The sequence below is a fragment of the Anolis carolinensis genome, unplaced genomic scaffold (genome assembly GCF_035594765.1).
Source record: "Anolis carolinensis isolate JA03-04 unplaced genomic scaffold, rAnoCar3.1.pri scaffold_10, whole genome shotgun sequence".
Classification (NCBI taxonomy): Eukaryota; Metazoa; Chordata; class Lepidosauria; order Squamata; family Dactyloidae; genus Anolis; species Anolis carolinensis.
Window position 1 is genome coordinate 1461452 of NW_026943821.1, and position 11642 is coordinate 1473093.

Sequence of the window (11642 nt, forward strand, 5' to 3'; positions counted from 1 at the left end):
ATCACAGTGGTTTGTGGGAGGTGAATTGGATGAATGTACTGCAAATCCCATAATCCTTGGTCCATCCTCCGTCAAACTGCTGCAGCATGTGAAGTGTGTCATTTGGGATCTGTGTGCCTGGTTTGGTTCAGTTGTGTGATTTGTGGCAGTTGCTGTGGTCTCAAGAAGTGAGGGAAAGTACTGCAAATTCCATCATCCTTGGTCCATCCTGCCCCAATATACATCAGGATGTAAAGGGGTCCACAGGAGTTCTGTGTGCCAAGTTTGGTCCATTTCTATCATTGGTGGGCATTGCAGTAGTCTGTGGGAGTTAAAGTGTTTGAAAGTACTGCAAATCCCATCATCTGTGGTCCATCCTCCCCCAAATGGCAGCAGGTCATAAAGTGCATCGTGGGGATGAAGTGTGCCAAGTTTGGTCCATTTCTATCCTTGATGGGCATTGCAGTAGTCTGTGGGAGTTAAAGTGTTTGAAAGTACTGCAAATCCCATCATCTGTGGTCCATCCTCCCCCAAATGGCAGCAGGTCATAAAGTGCATCGTGGGGATGAAGTGTGCCAAGTTTGGTCCATTTCTATCCTTGATGGGCATTGCAGTAGTCTGTGGGAGTTAAAGTGTTTGAAAGTACTGCAAATCCCATCATCTGTGGTCCATCCTCCCCCAAATGGCAGCAGGTCATAAAGTGCATCGTGGGGATGAAGTGTCCCAAGTTTGGTCCATTTCTATCCTTGATGGGCATTGCAGTAGTCTGTGGGAGTTAAAGTGTTTGAAAGTACTGCAAATCCCATCATCTGTGGTCCATCCTCCCCCAAATGGCAGCAGGTCATAAAGTGCATCGTGGGGATGAAGTGTGCCAAGTTTGGTCCATTTCTATCATTGGTGGGCATTGCAGTAGTCTGTGGGAGTTAAAGTGTTTGAAAGTACTGCAAATCCCATCATCTGTGGTCCATCCTCCCCCAAATGGCAGCAGGTCATAAAGTGCATCGTGGGGATGAAGTGTGCCAAGTTTGGTCCATTTCTATCCTTGATGGGCATTGCAGTAGTCTGTGGGAGTTAAAGTGTTTGAAAGTACTGCAAATCCCATCATCTGTGGTCCATCCTCCCCCAAATGGCAGCAGGTCATAAAGTGCATCGTGGGGATGAAGTGTGCCAAGTTTGGTCCATTTCTATCCTTGATGGGCATTGCAGTAGTCTGTGGGAGTTAAAGTGTTTGAAAGTACTGCAAATCCCATCATCTGTGGTCCATCCTCCCCCAAATGGCAGCAGGTCATAAAGTGCATCGTGGGGATGAAGTGTCCCAAGTTTGGTCCATTTCTATCCTTGATGGGCATTGCAGTAGTCTGTGGGAGTTAAAGTGTTTGAAAGTACTGCAAATCCCATCATCTGTGGTCCATCCTCCCCCAAATGGCAGCAGGTCATAAAGTGCATCGTGGGGATGAAGTGTGCCAAGTTTGGTCCATTTCTATCCTTGATGGGCATTGCAGTAGTCTGTGGGAGTTAAAGTGTTTGAAAGTACTGCAAATCCCATCATTTGTGGTCCATCCTCCCCCAAATGGCAGCAGGTCATAAAGTGCATCGTGGGGATGAAGTGTGCCAAGTTTGGTCCATTTCTATCCTTGATGGGCATTGCAGTAGTCTGTGGGAGTTAAAGTGTTTGAAAGTACTGCAAATCCCATCATCTGTGGTCCATCCTCCCCCAAATGGCAGCAGGTCATAAAGTGCATCGTGGGGATGAAGTGTCCCAAGTTTGGTCCATTTCTATCCTTGATGGGCATTGCAGTAGTCTGTGGGAGTTAAAGTGTTTGAAAGTACTGCAAATCCCATCATCTGTGGTCCATCCTCCCCCAAATGGCAGCAGGTCATAAAGTGCATCGTGGGGATGAAGTGTGCCAAGTTTGGTCCATTTCTATCCTTGATGGGCATTGCAGTAGTCTGTGGGAGTTAAAGTGTTTGAAAGTACTGCAAATCCCATCATCTGTGGTCCATCCTCCCCCAAATGGCAGCAGGTCATAAAGTGCATCGTGGGGATGAAGTGTCCCAAGTTTGGTCCATTTCTATCCTTGATGGGCATTGCAGTAGTCTGTGGGAGTTAAAGTGTTTGAAAGTACTGCAAATCCCATCATCTGTGGTCCATCCTCCCCCAAATGGCAGCAGGTCATAAAGTGCATCGTGGGGATGAAGTGTGCCAAGTTTGGTGCAGATCCGTCATTCCTGTTGGTCTCAGTGGCCTGGGATAGTGGCGGCCAATCAAAACGCGAGCACATATTCCGCCAGGCCAATCAAAACGCTGATACATACTCCGATTTCACTTTTATTATATATATATATAGATTTTACATGTTTTTGGCTAATTTTTGTCTGTTTAATTTTTACTTTTTTCTCTCTTTTTTTTCTTTCTTTTCCCCCTTTTTTCTTAGTTCTGTAATTTATTTTCTTGTATGTTTATGTCTATGTGAAAATAACACTAATAAAAATGTATTTTTCAAAAAAGAAGACGGCTGAGTCCAGTTTTAGCCGCATCTCCTTCTAGCTCACTTCCCTGCTTTATGACCTCCATTGGTTTCCAAGGGGAGGATGGAGGCAGCTGACATCACGCACTGGCTGCTGATGGGCTGATGTCGATGATGGGCTCTGGCTGGGTCACAACAAACGGAGGGGCCAACTGAGGCCTCTCACCCCATTCGGGGGTCTCAGCATGTCCGGCGACCCACTGCCCCCAAAGAAGAGGAAGGCGACAACAGGTGGATGCTGCCCGACACCGTTGGGGACCCCCAGATATGGAACACCGTGGCCCATGTGGGTCCTTGCAGGTGAGAAATGGCAAAGTGTTGGGAAAGTAAGATGGGAAAAGGAGGTAGGATTTTGCGAAGGGGCACCTAGAGGACATCTAGTCCACCCATTCCCTTCCAAAGCCAGTGCAGGAATTGATATATTAGACTGCAAAGCTAATAATAATAATAATAATAATAATTCTTGGCTCGAGAAACTTGAAGACATTAGAGATATGGATGTACTAACGTTTTTATTGAAGATGCATAGAGGACAATCAATAAAAAAGACAGACTGGGAACAATACAAAAAATATAAGGACGATCAGTAAGAAACAAGCTATGTTACTGGAGAAGCAAAAAGGATATACCAGTTCAACCAGGACTTAAAAACAAATAAATAAATAAATACAAATAACATTATAATTGATCCCCATAAGGGAAGAAGGGAAGTACAATATATGGGGGGCATGGGTTGTTTTCTCTCTCTCTTTTTTTTTCTTTCTTTTTTTTCTTTTCTCTTTTCCTTTCTTTCTCTTTCTCTTCCTTTGTTATATTTTAATTGATTATTGTCTTGTGATGTGGAAAACCAATAAAAATTATTTAATAATAATAATAATAATAATAATAATAATAATAATTCTCAAAAGCAAGCTCAATGGAGGCAACACCATCAAGGCCATAAACACCTGGGCCATACCTGTCATAAGATATACTGCTGGCATCATAAACTGGACACAGGCGGAACTGGACAATTTGGACAGAAAAACAAGAAAACTCATGACCATTCATCATTCCCTGCACCCTCACAGTGATGTTGACCGGCTATATCTGCCTAGAAGATCAGGGGGCAGAGGACTCTTATAAGTCAAACAAGCAGTCAAACAAGAAGAACATGCCCTGGCAGAATATGGAAAGCAAAGTGAAGAACCTGCTTTGATTGAAGTCAAAAATCAGAAACTCCTCAAAGCACAGCAGACAAAAAACCAGTACAAGAAAACCGCACTACAAACTAGAGCTGACAGCTGGCACAACAAAACACTGCATGGAAAGTTCCTTGACAAAATTGAAGGAAAAGCTGATAAGGAGAAAACCTGGCTCTGGCTCACGAATGGGACCCTGAAGAAGGAGACAGAAGGCCTGATCCTTGCAGCCCAGGAGCAAGACATCAGGACAAAGGCAATTAATAATAATAATAATAATAATAATAATAATAATAATAATAATAATAATAATAATAGAAGACCTGGCTCTGGCTCACGAATGGGACCCTGAAGAAGGAGACAGAAGGCCTGATCCTTGCAGCCCAGGAGCAAGACATCAGGACAAATGCAATTCAGGCCAAGATCGAAAATCAGCTGATGACCCAAAATGCAGACTCTGCAAGGAAACCGACGAAACCATAGATCATATCCTCAGCATCACACAGTCCTAGATACTTGGGAAGTGTGCGACTTGTGATTTTGTGATACAAAATTCAGCATATCTATCTTGTTTGCTGTGTAATAATAATAATAATAATAATAATAATAATAATAATAATAATAATAACAACAACAACAACAACAACAACAACAAAAACCAACCAGTGCAGGAATTGATATATTAGACTGCAAGACTGACGCCGTTTTCCTGAAAGTCCCAACAGCCCTCTTCAGTCACTTTGAATCTCATTTATATATTAAGAACAACAACATGTAACACAATTTTTGTTCCTGGGTTATCAATTTGTTCCTAATTGTTTCTATCAGAAAAGCATGGGAAAAATTTTTGTTTTGGCACAAAATTTTGTTTTGGCAGAACATCCTACTATAGCACACTTTTGTTATAGTTTTTCAATATCTCAGAAAGTCTCTCAACCAATTCAACATAGTTTGTGGTAGTTTCTGCAGTAGAACAATGACTTTCCAAGTAAGGACTGCACAATTAAACAGGAAATCACACTTTCAATTCCAGGAGCGGAATTGTGTTTTCAGATGTTGTTACATAGTGTAATAATTCCTTTTTAGGTTTGGTGGAGAATTCAGAATCTTCTGCCTTTCTCTCATGCAATGACCAACATTTCCTCCAGAGGGTGCCATCACCCTTTAATCTCACTTCGGGACACAGGGTGCATCCGCTTTGTGGAATTAATGCAGTTTAGAACAGCTTGAACTGCCCTGGCTCAATACAATGGAATCCCAAGAGTTGTAGTTTTGCAAGGTCTTGAGCCTCCTCTGCCAAGGATCCTTTGGAGCCTCACCATACTGCAACCAGGCCCTAGCCAAACTACAACTCCCAGACTTCCACAGCATTAAGCATTTCAAGTGGTGCCAAACTGTTTTCGTTCTACAGTGGCATCAAACAAATGCAGCTAGGCACCACCTAAGAATGGGTCTTACAATGGAGCGTGGTTGCCTTGTGTATTTATTTTTATGTTTTAAACATTCATTATGCTGTTTTCAATTATTGACATTTTAATCCAATATTTAATTTAGTAGTTTCGAAACATTTTTAGCTGTACTTTGTTGCTAAGCAGGAAAAATGGAAAAGAAGCATCGATCAATTGAGTGATTGATTAGTTGATCAATTGATTGACTGATACTGATGACTATACTATGTAACCAAATTTGAAATTTTTGTTTGCTTCTGTCTTGAAAGTGTTGTTTCATGTTTAATTGTGGGGTCCTTCCTTTAACGTAGTTGTTCTACTCCAGAAACTTTGTTTTTGTGCTACAAACTCTGTTGAATTGGTTGAGATTCAATGATGAGGTCGCAAAATGTGCTACAAGATGTTCTTGTTAGTGTTTTTGTGATATGGAGTGAAATGTTTAATTTATTGTTGCTGTGGAAATGTATGCATTTTGTTCCGGCAAGCATTCCAGCAGTCAAGAGGTTAATTGCAGCGAGCCCTGATTGATTGTTGGAAGGGCAAATGACAAAGACTTCCGTTTGTGCTACCTGACAGGAAGATACATCACAGGCTGTGGAATGCAGAAGAGGTGCTTCAGTGTACAGATAACTGACTCAGAGACACAGAGAAGTTCCGTGTTCTTGCGGATGCAGTATGTGTCCTGACAGCTTTGGAATTCAGCACTGTAAATATTAGTGTAAATAATAAATAAAGCATCAGTGCCGCTGGGATTCAGCAGATAAAATCAGTGAAGTTGTCATTCTTGGTCGGTACCACTTTTGCCGTTTGCAGAGCGGTCTGACAGATGGGCAGAGATGAAATCTGGCTCATCAATCAGTCGGGGTCGCCGATTCCCTGAGAGTTCTGCCCGCAAAGACAAAGTTTTGGCAGTTCAATACACTTTCCACATGTTTTTATGATAGAACCAATTCAGATATGATATGTATAATCTAGGGACAAAATCTTGTTACATAATACATGGTATAAATAATAATAATAATAATAATAATAATAATAATAATAATAATAATAATAATACTTATTATTATTATCATCATTATTATATTTTCTTTCTTACCCGCCACTCCTTGCGGCTCGAGGTGAGTTAACATAATTAAAATAAAATTCTATAAATACACATATTAAAATGTATTTCTATAAAATTACATAATGTTATTTTAATTATTTCATTACAAAATATCTTCCTTGCTGGATTGCCTACCTTTATTATTATTTTATTATTAATGTATTACAAAATATTATTATTATCATTTCTATATCTCCCTTGCTGGATGGCCTACATTTACTGTTATTATTATTATTTTATTTTATTACAAAATACTACAGTAGAGTCTCACTTATCCAACACTCACTTATCCAGTGTTCTGGATTATCCAAAGCATTTTTGTAGTCAATGTTTTCAATAAATCGTGATATTTTGGTGCTAAATTCGTAAATACAGTAATTGCATAGCATTATTTCGTATTGAACTACTTTTTCTGTCAAATGTGTTGTATAACATGATGTTTTGGTGCTTAATTTGTAAAATCATAACCTAATTTGATGTTTAATAGGCTTTTCCTTAATCTCTCCTTATTATCCAACATATCTGCTTATCCAACATTCTGCCGGCCCGTTTATGTTGGATAAGTGAGACTCTACTGTATTTCTATAAAATACATATTATTTTATTATTATTTTATTTTATTTTATTACAACATACAGTAGAGTCTCACTAATCCAAGCCTTGCTTATCCAAGCCTCTGGATTATCCAAGCCATTTTTGTAGTCAATGTTTTCAATATATCGTGATATTTTGGTGCTAAATTCGTAAATACAGTAATTACAACATAACATTACTGCGTATTGAACTACTTTTCCTGTCAAATTTGTTGTATAACATGATGTTTTGGTGCTTAATTTGTAAAATCATAACCTAATTTGATGTTTAATAGGCTTTTCCTTAATCCCTCCTTATTATCCAAGATATTCGCTTATCCAAGCTTCTGCTGGCCCGTTTATGTTGGATAAGTGAGACTCTACTGTATTATTTTATTTTATTTTATTATAACATATTGTTGTTGTTGTTTGTATATCTCCCTTGCTGGATTGCCTACCTTTATTATTGTTTTATTTTATTACAAAATAGTATTATTATCACAACGACGTTGTATGACACAGCAAACAAGATAGGTATGCTGGATTTCGTTTCACAAAATCACAAGTCGAACACTTCCCAAGTGTCTAGGACTGTGTGATGTATTATTATTATTATTATTATTATTATTATTATTATTATTATTATTATTATTATTATTATTATTAGCGGGTTGCTGTCAGTCTTTCGGGCTGTATGGCCATGTTCCAGAAACTTATGTCTCCTGACGTTTCACCCACATCTGTTGCAGACAATGTGTCCCTAGAGATGTGAGGTACAGATGTGGGCAAAACATCAGAAGAGAAAACTTCTGGAACATGGCCATACAGCTCGAAAGTCAAACAACAACCCAGTAATTCCAGCCATGAAAGCCTTAGACAATGTTGTTGTTGTTGTTGCAGTTGTTTGCATCTCCCTTGCTGGATTGCCTACCTTCTCGGGGTAAGTGATTTGGGGGTTCGGCTGGGATCCACTGGAGCTCTCTAGCCATCCCAAAAACTACATCTCCGGGAGGTTTAACACAAGAGGAGGCCCAGCATTCAAAGTGGGACCAAACTGTATTCAATGGCTAGTGCAGAGGATACATTCCAACCTACTGTCTCTTTCCAGGGCACATCTTGCTCTCCTGTTGCTTTGGTTCGGTTCGTGCAGCTAACGTCTCCATCCCGGTCACGTCGGAACCCTGGCTGCCGTTGCAAGGTACGGAAGTCACCATCATCCCCTCTGGAGATCTGGTCGATGTCCTCTTCTGTGTCTGGTTTCGAGGGTTCGTCTCCAACGAGACCCTGATCTTTCAGTACACGCCGCCACCGGCTTTGAAGTACGACTATGGCAAAGCCTACACGGGCCGGGAGAGAATGAAGCAGCACTGCTCCTTGCACATCTCCAACCTCACCATGGTAGACATTGGCTACTACGCTGTCCAGAAACATAGGCCTGGCAACAAGACCTCCGAATACGGACAGACATTCCTGTTGGTCGGAGGTAAATATGCTTCGCACACCTTGTCCCTCCCTTCCCATAAAAACAAAGTCATTGGAAATCATAGAGTTGGTATTATATTATTTACTAGCTGTGCCGGCCACGTGTTGCTGTGGCTAGGACTTAATTTTATTATATTTTTTGTTGTATGAACGTAGAGGCGTGGATGAGAGATTGTGCTGTCAATTTTCAAGGTTGTGGGGCGTTTAGTTTAGTTGTTTTGTCCGGTGCCGTGATTCCATTACCCTTTTATATATATAGATTTTTTTGGGATATTATTATTATTATTATTATTATTATTATTATTAAACTTTATTTGTACCCCGCTAGCATCTCCCGAAGGACTCGATGCGGCTTACAAAGGCCAAGGCCTCAACACACAATATAACAATACAAAACAAAGGCAAATTAAAAGGAATTAAAACAGTATAAACCACAAGCAATAACAATACGCTAAAACACAATAGAACTGGGCCGGGCCAGAGTAATGGGTACAAGATTAAAAGTGCTGATGTGACAGGTGATATATAAGGCTTATAGGGCAAGTGCAGAGTGCGATATGCGATCTTAGTTCTAACAAAGTGCTTATGGGACTTGGTATTGGAGATATAAACTCTCAAGTATTTAAGCTTCTTTCTCCCCCAGTCTCATCCCCAGAATCGTTTGGATTTCTTTAACCCTTGCCAGGATAGATTTTTTTGTGCATAATCTCTGATTTTTCAAAATTTATTGCAAGACATGATATCTTTTCAATTTTTATTATATTTATTATTTATTTTATTTACTTATTTATTTCTATCCCGCTTTACCTCACCCCGATGGCGACTCAGAGCAGCTTACAAATTTTTTGGCAATATTCAATGCCACTAATTATACAAAAATAAAACAATACATACCATAATTAGTTGTTAAAACAAGTAAAGCATGTAAGTACAGTTTAAAATGATAAGCATATTAAAGCATATTAAAATGTTTAATACATGGCACCAATCCTGTAGTCATTATCCAGGTTTCTTTCTATGTCAGTTCCATGAGATGCTATTGCACTTTAATACTACTTCCCTTGTGGATTCCCCTGGTGCCTCTAGTATTATCATGGCATCATCAGCAAATAAATTAACTTTGAATTCTTCCCTGCCTGATTTGAATCCTAATTTAAATCCTAAATAATATAATACAGTAGAGTCTCACTTATCCAAGCTAAACGGGCCAGCAGAACCTTGGATAATGAATATCTTGGATAATAAGGAGGGATTAAGGAAAAGCCTATTTAACATCACATTTTGGGAAAGGAAAAATGAATAACTTTGGGTTATATTCCCTGTGTCTCTTTCCTTCCCATGTCAGAAGAAAGGCCGCGGAGTAAACTCACGGGGAAAGCGATCGCAGGGATCGTCGTCGGGACTCTTTTGGGCGTCATGGGAGTGGCGGCATTGCTGGTTTACCAGACTTCGAGAGCGAACCCAAGAACGTAAGGCGTTTTGGTCTCCAAGGAAACCGTAAAGATCCCGTTTGATCTTGAAAGATAAGCAGGGTCAGCCCTGGGCGGTGCTTGGATGGGAGACTGCCACTGTATACTGCGTGACCAGCAGAGAATTCCAACTGCTTCCTTATCAAAGTTCCCCTGAAAAATATCCAATTTGAGCTTGAAAGGCACTTGATCTTATCTAATCTTGGAAGCTAAGCAAGGTCAGTCCTGGTTGGTACTTGGATGGGAGACCGCCTCCATAGATTGTGTGTCCGGCAGAGAATTCCAGCTGCTTCCTTTTCAAATTACCCCCTAAAAAAGATCCCATGTGAGCTTGAAATGCACTCAATCTTATTTGATCTTGGCAGCTAAGCAGGGTCAGCCCTGGTTAGGACTTGGATGGGAAACCGTCACCATATACTTTCTCCAGCAGAGAATTCCAGCTGCTTCCTTATCAAATTACCCCCTAAAAAAGATCCCATTTGAGCTTGAAAGGCACTCAATCCTATCTGATCTTGGCAGCTAAGCAGGGTCAGCCCTGGTTAGGACTTGGATGGAAAACCGTCACCATATACTTTCTCCAGCAGAGAATTTCAGCTGCTTCCTTATCAAATTACCCCCTAAAAAAAGATCCCATTTGAGCTTGAAAGGCACTGGATCCTATCTGATTTTGGAGGCTAAACAGGTTCGCCCCTGGTTGGGACTTGGATGGGAGACCATCACCAAACATAGGATGACACAAGCTCCATTTCAGGGGAAGGAATTGGCAAAATCACCTCTGAGGATATTCTTTGCCTTACAAAATGCCACCTAGAAATTCATAGGGTCACCATAGCTTAACACAAAACATGGTGTGTATAGACACCTTAGAAAACTAGAACTCCCAGGATCAAAGTGCTGCAATGCAGGAACTTCTGGTCCAAAACCGGCGGTTTTTTTTCTTCCAGATGAAAACGAAGGACCCGAAGCTGCCTCGGTCGCAAATATTGCCAGCCTCCGACGCAGCAAAACATCATCCCTCTGCAAGAATTTTATGACGTAGATGCTCTCTTCCCATTCACGAGCCCAGAAACCCACTGTATCGACTTATTGAAATAAAGGTCTCCTGCATACTAGAATTGCTTCGGTACCGGTAGTTAGTTTTTATTACAGGAAAAACACAAAATGAAACACAGAGATGGACGTTTTATGGTGCATCGACACTGTATTATGAACGATACCACTTTGACTGCCACAACTTAATGCTATAGAGTTCTGGGAGTTGCAGTTTTAGCCTTCCATAGCATTGAGGCATGATAATCAAAGTGGTATTAAACTGCATCATTTTTACAGTGTGGATGCACCTATAGAGAGACCAGCTGTTTGTCTCTTCCCAGTTTTGCAATAGACATGCTTTCCAAATCTCATAGCTATTTAATAATAATAATAATAATAATAATAATAATAATAATAATAATAATAATAATAATATGGATTGGAGTGTAAATTCTGGGCTGAGGCCATTAATACCGCTTGTTATTTGCAAAACAGAATGCCCAATGCAAAAAATCATGTAACCCCATATGAACTGTGGTTTGGTCATTCTCCAAGTGTAAAACACTCCGGGTGTTTGGATCCAAAGTCTATGTGTACATCCCAAAAGAAAAGCGAAGTGGGAAGTTAGATTGCAGCTCTAAAGAATGCTTACTGGTTGGCTATTCTGATGAACACAAAGCTTACCGACTTTATGATCCAGAAATCCAGCATATCTATCTTGTTTGCTGTGTCATAATAAAATAATAATATAGTCTGTATTTTAACCATAATTATTATTATTAATAATAATATTACTATTACCATTGCATTTGTTATGTATGAATTATATTATCTTCTATACAC

The 11642-nt window shown here is 40.0% G+C and overlaps 1 protein-coding gene across 2 annotated transcripts; it reads left to right on the forward strand.

Moving 5' to 3' along the window:
- The first annotated feature begins 2589 nt into the window (after positions 1–2589).
- On the forward strand, positions 2590–10882 carry LOC107983662 (carcinoembryonic antigen-related cell adhesion molecule 3). 2 transcript variants are annotated; one of them, XM_062962644.1, is made up of 4 exons: positions 2590–2807; positions 7925–8299; positions 9644–9767; positions 10712–10882. In XM_062962644.1, exons 1-4 carry the CDS (start codon positions 2693–2695, stop codon positions 10713–10715), a joined length of 618 nt encoding a protein of 205 aa, XP_062818714.1. In that variant the 5' UTR covers positions 2590–2692; the 3' UTR covers positions 10716–10882. The 2 variants fall into 2 exon arrangements, with proteins under 2 accessions (XP_062818714.1, XP_062818715.1); XM_062962645.1 differs by having other exon boundaries at positions 9647–9767.
- The last annotated feature ends 760 nt before the right edge of the window (positions 10883–11642 follow it).

Bases quoted from the DNA above. Each gene is read 5' to 3' on its own strand.
- LOC107983662 (XM_062962644.1), top strand. From the start codon at position 2,693: ATGTCCGGCGACCCACTGCCCCCAAAGAAGAGGAAGGCGACAACAGGT. The intron at 2,808-7,924 runs GTGAGAAATGGC...GTCTCTTTCCAG, and splicing joins GCCCATGTGGGTCCTTGCAG to GGCACATCTTGCTCTCCTGT. The intron at 8,300-9,643 runs GTAAATATGCTT...TTCCCATGTCAG, and splicing joins GACATTCCTGTTGGTCGGAG to AAGAAAGGCCGCGGAGTAAA.